Below are 16,132 nucleotides of genomic sequence, written 5' to 3'. Positions count from 1 at the left end.
ACCCTGTTTGTTCTCTGTTAAGAGTCTCTTATGGTTTGTCTCTCCCTCTTTTTCCCCTTTCCCTGTGTTCATTTGTTTTTTTTCTTAAATGTCACATATGAGTGAAATCATATGGTCATATTTTTAGTGGTACAAATTAATCTGAGACTTGAAAGAGCTTAATCTATTTGAAGATACAAAGTGCAATGATTTCTGGTTCTCTGTGTTTAGAATACAGCAAGTCTTAAAAACTGCCTTTAAATTAAAGTTAACATTTTTACAGACTTTATCCAGAAAATATAAAATTTTGAGCATGACAAGGTAATGCCATTTTCAATACTATGCCATTTCTCCTTTTATATTTAAGTTTTTAATGGTACACTTGGAAGTATCCAGTTCAGAATCTGGCCACTGACTAATCTAGGGAAAAGTAGATACATAGTGTCTATATAATGTCTAAGAATCAGATAGTCCTCTTTTATTCTTTATTTCATTAAACTTTTAGCTATGGTGTCTTTCTGTTATTCAGGGAAGTTTTGCTGAAAACCTTTCATTTCTTCTGGAAGCTTTAAAAAAAGGTAAATATTAACGTAATTAATACCACCAAAAGGTATCTTTAAGTTTTATTTTTCCCGATTATAAAGGTGTTACATATTTTTACAAAAAAAAATGTAAAAAACCATAATAAAATGATCACTGTAATCCCACAACTGTTACAGTGACTATCCCAATTATTATTATTTTTTAAGAAGTCTCCACGCCCAAAGTGGGGCTTGAACTCATGACCCTGAGATCAAGACTGAGCTGAGATCAAGAGTCGGACACGTAACTGACTGAGCTGCTCATGCAGCTACCCCATGATTATCCCAGTTAACATTTGGTTTCATGTCTTTATTCACCTGCAGTGTATCACTGATGCAGATGGACATAATTTTATAAGAATAAAATGATTTTCTATATTGTATAATGTATATCCTGTTCACTTATTTAACAGGATGTAGTGAGCACCTATGTCAGTAAATAGTGAGCTACACCATCATTTTTATGGTTCTCATATATTCTATTTTATGAATTAACTATACTTAAAATGTAATAAATTAGAAGTTATTAATCACCAGTTATGAATTTTGATTTCTAGCTTTGTATAATTAGGAAGAAATACTTAGGTGATTATTTAGATATTTCCTAGGGTAAATTTTAATGAGTAGAATTCTGGATTAAACAGTACCACATTTAAAAGAAAAATTATAGGGGTGCCTGGGGTGGCTTATTCGGTTAAGCTTCTGCCTTTGGCTCAAGTCATAATCCCAGGGTCCTGGGTTTGAGTCCTGCATCGGGCTCCCTACTCAGCGGGGAGCCTGCTTCTCCCTCTCCCTCTCTGCCTGCCACTCCCATCTGCTTGTGCTCTCTCAAATAAATAAATAAAATCTTTAAATAAAAATAATTTAAAAAATAAAAGAATACTTATAGGGGCGCCTGGGTGGCTCAGTTGTTAAGCGTCTGCCTTTGGCCCAGGTTATAATCCCAGGGACCTGGGATTGAGCCCCGGGAAGGCTCCTTGCTCAGCAGGGAGTCTGCTTCTCCCTATCCTTCTGCCCCTCCCCTTGCTCATGCTCTCTCTGTCTCTCTCAAATAAATAAATAAATCTTAGGAAGGAAGGAAGGGGAGAAAGGGGGAAAGTTTGGAAAAAGGAATATAACCAAACTACCCTAGAAGTTCTATTTCAAATCTAAACATGTTTAAGAGTACCTTTTCCTTTTCAACTTTTATTCACAATTATTAATTTTCATGTCTGCCTAAGAGACAAAAATACATCTCTTAGTTCGATACGCATTATTGTGCTGTTGATGATGCTCATCACTTCATATTTTTATTAAACACTGATATTTCCTGGTTTATGTATTTCTTTTTGATTCTTTGCCTTATTTTGATGGTGTTTATCCCATACTCATTTATGGGAATTCTTTTTGGACTTCTGTGCTGAAAAGAAATTTTAAATTTTTTGCATTGTCAGTATTTTTCTCCAGATTTTGAAGGCATTCACTTCTGTTTTCATCTAATACATATATTTCATAATTTGGTGGGAGTTTATTTTGATAAGGTGTAAAGTGGAGAACTAATCTTGTATAAGCCACTTTTCCCCATTGATTTTTAATGGTATATTTTATCAAATACTACATTTCTTGTTTTTTAAGATTTTATTTATTTGTTGGAGGGAGAAAGACTGCACAAGCAGGGTAAGCAGCAGGCAGAGGGAGAAGCAGGCTACCCACTGAGCAAGGAGCCCAATGCAGGACTCCATCCCTGGGCCCTGGGGTCATGACCTGAGCTGAAGGCAGACGCTTAACCAACTGAGCCACCCAGGCATCCCTCAAATGCTACATTTCTGTATTATATAGTTCTGTTTATAGACTCTTTGAGTAGTCCTTGTGATTTTCATGACATACAGGTTACTGTATGTTTTGTTATTTTTTAAGTGTCCCCTTATCAGGTTTTCTTTTAACTTTTTTATGTGAATATAAAGCCTTAAACCTTAAGGTAATAGTGATTCTTCTGCCCTCGTAGTTTCTCCCGTTGTAACGAGAAAAATGAATTCACAGAGTCATGTTGAACTTTCCCCTGTTGTTGAAATATTAAAACTGTTGGGGTGCCTTTAAAAAAACTGTGGTTAGAAGGAGTTAAAAGTGGCTTTGGTTGAATTTCCTAGTTTAATGATTATTTATAAAAATTATAAATACTTGGGAAGATAGTTTCCATTTCTGCTAACAAGTCTCTTTTGAAGCAAAAGTTTTGTTCATAAGTTAAGTGACTCCCTTTATTATTAATCCCAAAGTATTTTGGTCTATTTAAGTACTAAGAGATCCTTGTCATTTTTATGATGACAGAAGATTATATTTACATACTTTTAAAAGCAACAGTCTTGTCATTTAAATAATGTTCTTAATTTTTCATCAGTAACCTAGTAGAGTCACGTAATTAGACTGTGAACTACTTGAGGGCAGTGAGGGCTGTCTTGTCCTGTGAGTAATTTTTTTGTTGTTGAATAAATGAATAGGCATTGCTAAGTATACTGTACAAAGTAGGTTTTCAATATATGTTTGTTGAATTGAGTTTTAACAACTAAAGTGTAAATAATTTGGAAACTTAAGAAAGGCTGATATAGTTGCTTGTTAACATATAAAACTTATTTTATCTTAGGTGACCGGTCTAGTAGTTGCCCAGTGATCTTCGTATTAGATGAATTTGATCTTTTTGCTCATCATAAAAACCAAACACTGCTCTATAATCTGTTTGACATTTCTCAGTCTGCACAGACTCCACTAGCAGTTATTGGTCTTACATGTAGATTGGTAAGTTTTTCTTTCTATTAAAAAATTGATTATCATATTTAGAAAAATAAAGCTTAATTACTGATATCATCACTTATGTAGGTTATTATATCAGGCATTTTGTCAAATGTGTTGCACTAGTGCCTGTTGCACTTATCCTACTTTTTTTTAATTTAATTTTATTATGTTATGTTAATCACCATACATTACATCATTAGTTTTTGATGTAGTGTTCTATGATTCATTGTTTTGTCATAACAGCCAGTGCTCCATGCAGTACGTGCCCTCTTTAATACCCATCACCAGGCTAACCCATCCTCCCACCCCCCTCCCCTCTAGAACCCTCAGTTTGTTTCTCAGAGTCCATCGTCTCTCATGGTTCGTCTCCCTCTCCGATTTCCCCCCCTTCATTTTTCCTTCCTACTATCTTCTTTATATATGTATATATTTTGTTATTTGTTTCAGAGGTACAGGTCTGTGATTCATCAGTCTTATACAATTCACAGCCCGCAGCATAGCACATAATCTTCCCAGTGTCCATCACCGAGCCACCTCATTTATCCCATCCCCCGCCACTCCAGTAACCCTCCATTTGTTTCCTGAGAGTAAGAATTCCTCATATCAGTGAGATCATATGATACTTGTCTTTCTCTGATTGACTTATTTTCTTAGCGTAATACCCTCTAGTTCTGTCCACGTCATTGCAAATGACAAGGGTTCGTTTTTTTGCTGGCTGCATAATATTCCATTGTATATATATACCACATCTTCTTTATCCATTCATATGTTGATGGACGTCTTGGCTCTTTCCATAGTTTCGCTATTGTGGACGTTGCTGCTGTAAACATTGGGGTGCACATACCCCTTCAGATCTCTACATTTGTATCTTTGGGGTAAATACCCAGTAGTGCAATTGCTGGGATGTACAGTAGCTTTATTTTCAAATTTTTGAGGAACCTCCATACTGTTTTCCAGAGTGGCTGCACCAGCTTGCATTCCCACCAACAGTGTAGGAGGGTTCCCCTTTTTCCGCATCCTCGCCAACATTAGTCGTTTCCTGACTTGTTCATTTTAGCCATTCTGACTGGTGTGACGTGGTATCTCATTGAGGTTTTGATTTGGATTTCCCTGTTGCCGAGTGATGTTGAGCACATTTTCATGTGTCTGTTAGCCATTTGGATATCTTCTTTGGAAAAATGTCTGTTCATGTACTCTACCCATTTCTTGATTGGATTATTTGTTCTCTGGGTGCTGAGTTTGATAAGTTCTGTATAGATTTTGGATACTAGCCCTTTATCTGATATGTCATTTGCAAATATCTTCTCCCATTCTGTCAGTTGTCTTGGTTTTGTTGACTGTTTCCTTTGCTGTGTAAGAGCTTTTTATTTTGATGAAGTCCCAATTGTTCATTTTTGTCTTGCTTCCGTTGCCTTTGGCAATGTTTCTAGGAAGAATTTGCTGCGGCTGAGGTCGAAGAGGTTGCTGCCTGTGTTCTCCTCTAGGATTTTGATGGATTCCTGTCTCACATTGAGGTCTTTCATCCATTTTGAGTCTATTTTTGTGTGTGGTGTAAGGAAATGTTCCAGTTTCATTCTTCGGCATGTATCTGTCCATTTTCCCAACACCATTTGTGAAGAAACTTTTTTCCATTGGACATTCTTTCCTGCTTTGTCGAAGATGAGTTGAGGGTCCATTTCTGGGCTCTCTGTTCTGTTCCATTGATCTGTGTGTCTTTTTTTGCCAGTACCATACAGTCTTGATGATTACAGCTTTGTAATACGGCTTGAAGTCCTGAATTGTGATGCTACCAGCTTTGCTTTTTCAACATTCCTCTGGCTATTCGGGGTCTTTTCTGGTCCCATACAAATTTTAGGATTATTTGTTCCATTTCTTAGAAAAAACTGGATGGTATTTTGATAGGGATTGCATTAAATGTGTAGATTGCTCTAGGTAGCATTGACATCTTCACAATATTTCTTCTTGCAATCCATGAGCATAGAACGTTTTTCCATTTCTTTATGTCTCTCAGTTTCTTTCATGAGTATTTTATAGTTTTCTGAGTACAGCTTCTTTGCCTCTTTGATTAGATTTATTCCTAAGTATCTTATGGTTTTGGGTGCAATTGTAAATGGGATCGACTCCTAAATTTCTCTTCTGTCTTATTGTTTGTGTATAGAAATGCAACTGATTTCTGTGCTTGATGTTATATCCTGCCACTTTACTGAATTCCTGCATGAGTTCTAGCAGTTTTGGGGTGGAGTCTTTTGAGTTTTCCACATAAAGTATCATCTGCAAGGAGTGACAATTTGACTTCTTCTTTGCCTCTTCGGGTGCTTTTTATTTCTTTTTGTTGTCTAACTGCTGTGGTTAGGACTTCTAGTACTATGTTGAAGAGCAGTGGTGATAGTGGACATCCCTGCTGTGTTCCTTTCCTTAGGGGAAAAGCTCTTAGTTTTTGTCCATTAAGAATGATATTTGCTATGGGTTTTTCATGGATGGCTTTTTATGATATTGAGGTATGTACCCTCTGTCCCTACACTCTGAAGAGTTTAATCAAGAAAGAATGCTCTACTTTGTCAAATGCTTCTTCTGCATCTGTTGAGAGGATAATATGGTTCCAGTTCTTTCTTTTATTAATGTATCACATTGATTTGAGGATGTTGAACCAACCTTGCAGCCCAGCAATAAATCCTGCTTGGTCATGGTGAATAATTCTTTTAATGTACTGTTGGATCCTGTTGACTAGTATTTTGGTGAGAATTTTTGCATTCATTTTCATTGGGGATATTGGTCTGTAATTCTCCTTTTTGTTGGGGTCTTTGTCTGATTTTGGGATCAAGGTAATGCTGGCCTCATAAAATGAGTTTGGAAGTTTTCCTTCCATTTCTATTTTTTGGAACAGTTTCAGAAAAATAGGTATTAATTCTTCTTTAAATGTTTGGTAGAATTCCCCTTGGAAGCGGTCTGTCCCTGAGCTCTTTTTCGGAGAATTTTGATTACTGCTTCAATTTCCTTAGTGGTTATGGGTCTGTTCAGGTTTTCTGTTTCTTCCTGGTTCAGTTTTGGTGGTTTATACATCTCTAGGATTGCATCCATTTCTTCTGGATTATCTTAATTTGCTGCCATATAGTTGCTCATAATATGTTCTTATAATTGTTGTGTTGGCTGTGATCTCTCCTCTTTCATTCATGATTTTATTTATTTGGGTCTTTCTCTTGTCTTTTTGATAAGTCTTGCCAGGGGTTTATCAATCTTATTAATTCTTTCAAAGAACAAGCTCCTTGTTTTGTTGATCTGTTCTACTGTTCTTTTGGTTTCTATTTCATTGATTTCTGCTCTGATCTTTATTATTGCTCTTCTCCTGCTATGTTTCGGCTTTATTTGCTGTTCTTTCTCCAGCTCCTTTAAGTTTAGGGCTAGGTTGTGTATTTGAGACCTTTCTTGTTTCTTGAAGGACCGCCTTGCTGCATCCCAAAGATTTTGAACAGTAGTGTTTTCATTTTCATTTGTTTCCATGAATTTTTTTAATTCTTCTTTAATTTCCTGGTTGACCCATTCATTCTTTAGTAGGATGCTCTTTAGACTCCGTTCTTTCCGACTTTCCTTTTGTGATTGAGTTCTAGTTTCAAAGCATTGTGGTCCAAAAATATGCAGGGACTGATCCCAGTCTTTTGGTGCCAGTTGAGACCTGATTCGTGACCTAGGATGTGATCAATTCTGGAAAATGTTCCATGGGCACTAGAGAAGAATGTGTTTTCTGTTGCTTTGGGATGGAATGTTCTTAATATATCTGTGAAGTCCATTTGTTCCAGTGTGTCATTTAAAGCTTTATTTCCTTGATCTTTTGCTTAGATAATCTGTCAATTTCAGTAAGGGGGATGATAAAGTCCTCCACTATTATTGTATTGTTGTCAATGTGTTTCTTTGATTTTGTTATTAATTGCCTTATATAATTGGGTGCTCCCATGTTAGGGGCATAGATATTTACAAGTGTTAGATCTTCTTTTTGGATAAACCCTTTAAGTAGGATACAGTATCCTTCCTCATCTCTTATTACAGTCTTTGGTTTAAAATCTAATTTGTCAGGGGTGCCTGGGTGGCTCAATTGTTAAGTGTCTGCCTTAGGCTCAGGTCATGGTCCCAGGGTCCTGGGGTTCAAGCCCCACATCGGGCTCCCTGCTTGTGCAGGAAGCCTGCTTCTCTCCCACTCCCCCTGCTTGTGTACCGTCTTGCACTGTGTCTCTCTGTCAAATAAGTAAGATCTTTAATAATAATGAAATAAAATCTAATTTGTCTCATATAAGGATTGCCACCCCAGCTTTCTTTTGATGTCCATTAACATGGTAAATGGTTTTCCACCCCCTCACTTTCAATCTGGAGGTGTCTTTGGGTCTAAAATGAGTCTCTTCCAGGCAGCATATTGAAGGGTCTTGTTTTTTTATCCAGTCTGATACCCTTTGTCTTTCGATTGGGGCATTTAGTCCATTTACATTCAGGGTAACTATTGAAAGATATGAATTTAGTGCCATTTTATTGCCTGTAAGGTGACTGTATATTGTCTCTGTTCCTTTCTGGTCTATGTTACTTTTAGGCTCTCTCTTTGCTTAGAGGACCCCTTTCAATATTTCTTGTAGGGCTGGTTTTGTCTTTGCAAATTCTTTTAGTTTTTGTTTGTCCTGGAAGCTTTTTATCTCTCCTTCTACTTTCAATGACAGCCTAGCTGGATATAGTATTCTTGGCTGCATATTGTACTCGTTTAGTGCTCTGAATATAACATGCTAGTCCTTTCTGGCCTGCCAGGTCTTGTGGCTAGGTCTGCTGTCAGTCTAATATTTCTACCATTGTAGGTTACAGACACCTTGTCCCCAGCTGCTTTCGGGATTTTCTCTTTTTCTCTGAGACTTGTAAGTTTTACTATTAGATATTGAGATGTTGACCTATTTTTATTGATTTTGAGGGGGTTCTCTGTGTGCCTCCTGGATTTTGATGCCTGTTTCCTTCCCCACATTAGGGAAGTTCTCTACTGTAATTTGCTCCAGTATACCTTCTGCCCCACTCTCTCTTTCTTCTTCTTCTGGAATCCCACTCATTCTAATACTGTTTCGTCTTGTGGTATCACTTATCTCTCGAATTCTGCGGTTGTGATCCAGTAGTTGTTTATCTCTTTTTCTCAGCTTCTTTATTCTCCATTATTTGATCTTCTATATCACTAATTCTCTCTTCTGCCTCAGTTATCCTACCAGTTAGAGCTTCCATTTTTAATTGCACCTCATTAATAGCCTTTTTGATTTTGAATTGGTTAGATTTTAGTTCTTTTATTTCTCCAGAAAGGGTTTCTCTAATAACTTCCATGCTTTTTACAAGCCCAGCTAGTATCTTTAAAATCATCATTCTGAACTCTAGTTCCGACAGCTTACTAATGTCCATATTGATTAGGTCCCTGTCAGTTGGTACTGCCTCTTGTTCTTTTTTTTGAGGTGAGTTTTTCCGTCTTGCCATTTTGTGCAGAGGAGAATAGATGTATGATAGAACAAAATGTTAACAGGGTAACAATGACCCCCCAAAAATATACACTAAACAAATCAGAAGAGACCCAAACCCGGGGGGAAAAGAAATGGAAAAAAAGGGGGGGGTGGGGGAAATGTGATCAAGTTGGTGTATAGATCAGATCCACACACTAGATTTTGGGCGTATTTTGGTCTGTTAAAAGAAACTTCCTCCCAAAATTTTGAAGAAAGAAAAACGTGTGTGTACAAAAAGAAGGGTAAATATGATGAAGGGATGGAATATGACCATAAAGATGAAAACTATAAAAGATTTTATAAAAGGAATTGATAAGTTGTTTGAAAAAAAATTTTTTAAAAATTAAAAAGAAAAAGGGAAGGAATGTCATCAGGCAGGAGACTAGAACAAAGCCATACACTAGAGATTTTGGATATATTTTGGTCTGTTAGAAGAAATTGTATCCCAAAATTTTAAAGGGAGAACAGCTTATGTATATAGAAAAAGTAAGGTTAACTACGGTGAAGGGATAGAATTTGATTCTAAAAATGAAAATTAAAGGTTTTTAAAAAAGGGATTGATAAGATGGTTGAAAAAGGGTAAAAGAAAAATGTGAAAACGATAGAAAATTAAAAAATCATTTTAAAATTTAGCTTTGAACGACTAAAGAATCATGGGGGAAAAAGCCGTGAATTCTATGTTCTGTATTCCCCTAGTACTGGAGCTCTGCTTTTCTCATTGATTGGTAAACTTGGTCTTGGCTGGCTGTTCTTGCTGATCTTCTGGGGGAGGTGCCTGTTGCAGTGATTCTCAAATGTCTTTGCCCGAGGCGGAATTACCCCGCCCTTGCCAGGGGCAGGCTGAATAATCTGCTCCGGTTTGCTGTCAGTAGCTTTTGTTCCCTGTAAGCTTTCCGTACAGCTCTGGAGGACGAGGGTGAAAATGGTGGCCTCCCAATCTCTGCCCAGGAGGAGCCAAGAGTTCAGCACCCCAATCCTCAGTGAGGCCACAGAGAAAAGCAGTCAGTCACTCCTGTCTTCCGGGTCTCTGGCCACCTCCGTGCTCACCCGGCCTGTGACCCAGCGCCTCTATCTCTGGCACATGACCCCGTTTGGAGTCTCCAAACCCAGCAGATTCCTGCACTGTGCTCCCACGCCGCTCCTCCTGGGGCTGGAAGGGGTCTCTCCCCAGATCTGATGCTTGTCGGGTCCCTGCTGAAGGAGTAGTGGCCCAGCTGTGCTGCGGATCATGGTTAATTGTAGCCCTGAGCTGAGAGTTCACTCCTAGTCTCTGTCTCCGCAGCCGGCCTCCCTGCTCCGATACCTGGGAGCTCTGCTGTGCTCAGACACCCCCAGTCCTTCTGTGACCCTGAGGGTCCTGAGACCACACTGTCCCAACGAGGGTTTCACCCCCTGCTTAGTCACTGGAGTGACGTCCCTCGGCGGAGACGACTTCTGAAAGTTGTGATTTTCTGCTCCGCTGCTCTATTACTTGCTGGTAGCCGGCTGGTGGAGGCTCCCTCCCCCTCCCCATGTCTTTCTTCCTGAACATCGCCTCGGATTCACTTCTCCGCATGGTCTACCTTCCAGAAAGTGGTCGCTTTTCTGTTCAGAGAGTTGCTCCTCTTCTTTCCTTCTTTTTTTTCCCTTTCAATGGTCATTTTTATATATATATTTTTAATTTTATTATGTTATCTTAGTCACCATACAATACATCATTAGTTTTTGATGTGGTCATCCACGATCCATTGTTTTCATATAACACCCAGTGCTCCATGCAGTCCGTGCCCTCCTTAATACCCATCACCAGGCTAACCAATCCCCCCTTCCCCCTCCCCTCTAAAACCCTGTTTGTTTCTCAGAGTCCATAGTCTCTCATGGTTCATTTCTCCCTCCGATTCCCCCCCTTCATTTTTCCCTTCCTTCTCCTAATGTCCTCCATGCTATTCCTTATGTTCCACAAATAAGTGAAACCATGTGATAATTGACTTTCTCTTTTTGACTTATTTCACTTAGCATGATCTCCTCCAGTCCCATCCATGTTGATGTAAAAGTTGGGTATTCATCCTTTCTGATGGCTGAGTAATATTCCATTGTATATATGGACCACATCTTCTTTATCCATTCATCTGTTGAAGGCATCTTGGCTCTTTCCCCAGTTTGGCTATTGCAGACATTGCTGCTGTGAATATTAGGGTGCATATGGCCCTTCTTTTCACTACATCTGTGTCTTTGGGGTAAATACCCAGTAGTGCAATTGCTGGGTCATAGGGTAGCTCTGTTTTTAAATTTTTGAGGAACCTCCACACTGTTTTCCAAAGTGGCTGTACCAACTTGCATTCCCACCAACAGTGTAAGAGGCTCCCCCTTTCTCCACAACCTCTCCAACATTTGATGTTTCTTTCCCTGTCCATTTTTGCCATTCTAACTGGTGTAAGGTGGTATCTCATTGTGGTTTTGATTTGAATTTCCCTGATGGCTAATGATGATGAACATTTTTTCATGTGTCTGTTAGCCATTTGTATGTCTTCTTCAGAGAAGTGTCTTTTCATATCTTCTGCCCACTTTTTGACTTGATTATTTGATTTTTGGGTGTTGAGTTTGAGAAGTTCTTTATAGATCTTGGATACCAGCCCTTTATCTGTAGTTTCATTTGCAAATATCTTTTCCCATTCTGTGGGTTGCCTCTTTGTTTTGTTGACTGTTTCCTTTGCTGTGCAGAAGCTTTTTATCTTGATGAAGTCCCAAAAGTTCATTTTTGCTTTTGTTTCACTAGATTTTGGAGATGTATCTTGAAAGAAGTTGCTGTGGGCGATGTCTAAGAGGTGACTGCCTATGTTCTCCTCTAGGATTTTGATGGATTCCTGTCTCACATTGAGGTCTTTCATCCACTTTGAGTTTATCTTTGTGAATGGTGTTTGAGAATGGTCGAGTTTCATTCTTTTGCATGTGGCTGTCCAGTTTTTCCAGCACCATGTATTGAAGAGACTGTCTTTTTTCCATTGCATGTTTTCTCCTGCTTTGTCAAAGATTATTTGACGATAGAGTTGAGGGTCTATATCTGGGTTTCTGTTCTGTTCCATTGGTCTGTATGTCTGTTTTTGTGCCAGTACCATGGTGTCTTGGTGATCACAGCTTTGTAATATAGCTTAAAATTGGGCAACGTGATGCCCCCAGCTTTGTTTTTCTTTTTCAACATTTCCTTGGTGATTCGGGGTCTTTTCTGATTCCATACAAATTTTAGGATTGTTTGTTCCAGTACTTTGAAAAATGTCATTGGAATTTTGATCGGGATGGCATTGAAGGTATAGATTGCTCTGGGTAGTATAGACATTTTAACAATGTTTATTCTTCTCATTCCATCTTTTTGTGTCGTCTTCAATTTCTTTCATGAGTGTTATGTAGTTCCTAGAGTATAGATCCTTTACCTCTTTGGTTAGGTTTATTCTGAGGTATCTTATGGTTTTTGGTTGTATTGTAAATGGAATCATTTCTCTAATTTCTCTTTCTACAGTTGCGTTGTTAGTGTATAAGAAAGCAACTGATTTCTGTGCATTGATTTTGTATCCTGCCACATTACTGAATTGCTGTATGAGTTCTAGTAATTTGGGGGTGGAGTCTTTTGGGTTTTCCACATAAAGTATCATGTCGTCTGTGAAAAGAGAGTTTGACTTCTTCTTTGCCAGTTTGAATACCTTTTATTTCTTTTCGTTGTCTGATTGCAGTTGCTAGGACTTCTAGTACTATGTTGAACAATAGTGGAGAGAGTGGGCATCCTTGACATGTTCCTGATCTTAAGGGAAAGGCTCCTAGCTTTTCCCCATTGAGGATGATATTTGCTGTTGGTTTTTCATAGATGGATTTTATGAACTTGAGGAATGTTCCCCTCTATCCCTATACTTTGAAGAGTTTTAATGAGGAAAGTATGTTATAGTTTGTCAAGTGCTTTCTCTGCATCAATTGAGAGGACTATGTGGTTCTTCTCCCTCCTCTTATTAATGTGTTCTATCACATTGATTGATTTGTGAATGTTGAACCACCCTTGCATCCGGGGATAAATCCCACTTGGTCGTGGTGGATGATCCTTTTACTGTATTGTTGTATCCTATTGGCTAAGATTTTGTTGAGGATTTTGGAATCCATATTCATCAGGGATATGGGTCTGAAATTCTCCTTTTTGATAGGGTCTTTGCCTGGTTTGGGGATTAAGGTACTGCTGGCCTCATAGAATGAGTTTGGATGTTTCCCTTCTGTTTCTATTTTTTGAAACAGCTTCAGTAGAATAGGTATTATTTCTTCTTTGAATGTTTGGTAGAATTCCCCAGGGAATCCATCAGGCCCTAGACTCTTGTTTTTTGGGAGGTTTTTGATCACTGCTTCAATCTCGTTACTGGTTATTGGCCTATTCAGGTTGTCAGTTTCTTCCTGTTTCAGTCTTGGCAGCTTATAGGTTTCCAGGAAGGCCTCCATTTCATCCAGATTTCTCAGTTTATTGGCATATAGTTGTTGATAATTTCTAATAATTTTTTCTGTTTTCTTGGTGTTAGTTGTGATCTCTCCCCTTTCATTCATAATTTTATTAATTTGGGTCCTTTCTCTTTTCTTTTAGATAAGTCTGGCCAGTGGTTTATCGATCTTACTTATTCTTTCAAAGAACCAACTTCTAGTTTCGTTGATTTGATCTACTGTGTTTCTGGTTTCTAATTCATGATCTCTGCTTTAATTTTAATTATTTCTCTTCTGATGTGTGGCTTAGACATCGTTTGTTCTTTAAGGTGTAGAGTTAGTTGGTGAATTCGGGATTTTTCTATTTTTTTGAGTGAGGCTTGAATGGCTATGTATTTCCCCCTTAGGACCGCCTTTGCAGTATCCCATAGGTTTTGGACCGATGTGTTTTCGTTCTCATTGATTTCCCTGAGTAGTTTAAGTTCTTCTTTGATTTCCTGGTTGACCTCAACATTCTTGAGCAGAGTGGTCTTTAGCTTCCAAGTATTTGAATTTCTGCCAAATTTTTTCTTGTGATTGAGTCCCACTTTTAAAGCATTGTGGTCTGAGAATATGCAGGGAATAATCTCAGTCTTTTGGTATCGGTTGAGACCTGATTTGTGACCCAGTATGTGGTCTATTCTGGATAAAGTTCCACGTGCGCCCGAGAAGAATGAGTATTCTGTTGTTTTAGGGTGGAATGTTCTGTAAATATCTATGAGGTCCCTCCGGTCCAATGTATCATTCAAAGCTCTTGTTTCTTATTGATTTTCTGCCTAGATGATCTTTCCATTGCTGAGAGTGGGGTATTGAGGTCTCCTACAATTACCATATTGTTGTTAATATGACTCTCTATTTTGGCTAACAGTTGGCTTATGTAGATGGCTGCTCCCATGTTGGGTCATAGATACTTATAATTGTTAGATCTTCTTGTTGGATAGACCTTTTAAGAATGATATAGTGTCCTTCTGTGTCTCTAATTACAGACTTTAGTTTAAAATCTAATTTGATATAAGAATTGGTACCCCAGCTTTCTTTTGAGGTCCGCTGGCATGGAAGATGGATCTCCATCCCTTCACTTTCAGTCTGGATGTATCTTTAGGTTCCAAATGAGTCTCTTGGAGACAGCATATGGATGGGTCCTGTCTTTTTATCCAGTCTGCAACCTTGTGCTGTTTTATGGGAGCATTTAGGCCATTCACATTGAGAGTGATTATTGAAAGATATGAATTAATTATCATCATATTGCCTGTGAAGGCGTTCTTTTTATAGATTGTTCCTGTAAATTTCTGTTGTATATCACTCTTGGGGTCTTTCTCCTTTTATAGAACCCCCCTTAATATTTCTTGCAGGGCCGGCTTAGTGGTCACATATTCTTTCAGTTTCTGCCAATTGTGGAAGCTCTGCATCTCTCCATCCATTCTAAGTGAAAGCCTTGCTGGATAAAGTATTCTTGGCTGCATGTTCTTCTCATTTAGTACCCTGAATATGTCTTGACAGGCCTTTCTTGCTTGCCAGGTCTCTGTGGATAGGTCTGACGTTATTCTGATGTTCCTCCCTCTGTACGTAAGTAATCTCTTTCCCCCTAACTGCCCTTAAGATCGTTTCCTTGGTTCTAAGATTGGCAAGTTTTACTATTTCATGCTGGTGCGTTGGCCTGTTTTCCTTGATCTTGGGAGGGGTCCTCTCTGCCTCTAGGACAGGAATGTTTGTTTAATTCCCCAGATTAGGGAAGTTCTCAGCTACGATTTGCTCAAATAAATTTTCTAGACCTCTCTCTCTCTCTACTACCTCTGGGATTCCAATTATTCTGACATTGGAACGCTTCATGGTGTCATTTATTTCTCTGATTCTATTTTCATGGATTCTGAGTTGTTTTTTCCTGGCCTCTTCTTTTCCCTTTTTATCTATTATATTGTCTTCCAGGTCACTTATTCATTCTTCTGCCTCACTTACCCTAGCTGTTAGATTATCTAGATTGGATTGGAGCTCATTGATAGCATTTTTAAGTTCTGCCAATTCAGCTTTCATTTCTGCCCTTAAAGACTCTGTGTTGCCATTAATTGATTTCTCCATTCTAGCCATTGTCTTCACAATTGTTAGCCTGAATTCCATCTCCAACATCTTGCTTATATCTGCATCCATTTGTAAATCTGCAGCATAAGTCATAATCTCTGAGTCTTTTCTATTTTGGGGGCTCCTCCTCCTAGTCATTCTGTTGATGGGTGTTTGAGCAAATGTATAGTGTCCAAATTATTGACTAGAACCCAAGGAAGAGGCACCTGTTTTCTTGGGACCTTAGGGTTGCTGGCCTCTTGTTTTCCCCGCCTGTCTTCAGGAGGTGCCTGCCTTGCTGTTACTCAGGCAACCCTGTTTGGGCGGAGTTGCCCTGCCCCCCCGTGGCGGGGGATGGGCTCAACGGGTATCAGTTTTTGGGGCTTTTGTTCTCTGGCGGCTTTCCCTGGGGGCTTTCCGCCTCTTTTCCGCGAGTCAGAGCAGAAGAGACCGTTTCCAACCCTCTGCCTCAAAGCAGAGAGACCACAGTCGGTTCTTCAGTGAGCTCTCCAGGCCACACCGTCTCCGTTTCTGTGTGTGCTGCTATAAACTGCAGCGTCCTGGGTTCTCAGGACTGCTCCCCTCTACCGGGCCCCCAGTCATGCCTCCAGGTCGGAGCCCGTCTCTGCCCTTTGTGCTTCTAAAACCGCCCACCGCTCACAGTTCGCAGGCGCAACCTCGCTGCTCCGGGTTTCCGCCCTGGGGGCTGCCCTAACGTACTTTCCCTGCCACTACAGGTCTGCGAGTGTGTGCCCGTCCCCAGCGCGCGAGGCTGTCGCTCAC

General features: G+C 39.3%; 1 protein-coding gene across 1 annotated transcript in view; it reads left to right on the top strand.

Annotated features, from left to right (window-relative positions):
- Positions 1 to 16,132, top strand: part of ORC4 (origin recognition complex subunit 4) — a 98,045-nt gene that overhangs the window by 59,078 nt on the left and 22,835 nt on the right. The window contains 2 exon segments of the mRNA XM_035726518.1: positions 509 to 557; positions 3,178 to 3,329. Coding sequence (XP_035582411.1) covers positions 509 to 557; positions 3,178 to 3,329 — 201 coding nt within the window.

This window comes from Zalophus californianus, chromosome 3 (assembly GCF_009762305.2).
Source record: "Zalophus californianus isolate mZalCal1 chromosome 3, mZalCal1.pri.v2, whole genome shotgun sequence".
In the NCBI taxonomy this organism is placed as follows: domain Eukaryota; kingdom Metazoa; phylum Chordata; class Mammalia; order Carnivora; family Otariidae; genus Zalophus; species Zalophus californianus.
This window is presented reverse-complemented; position numbering and strand designations above follow the sequence as displayed.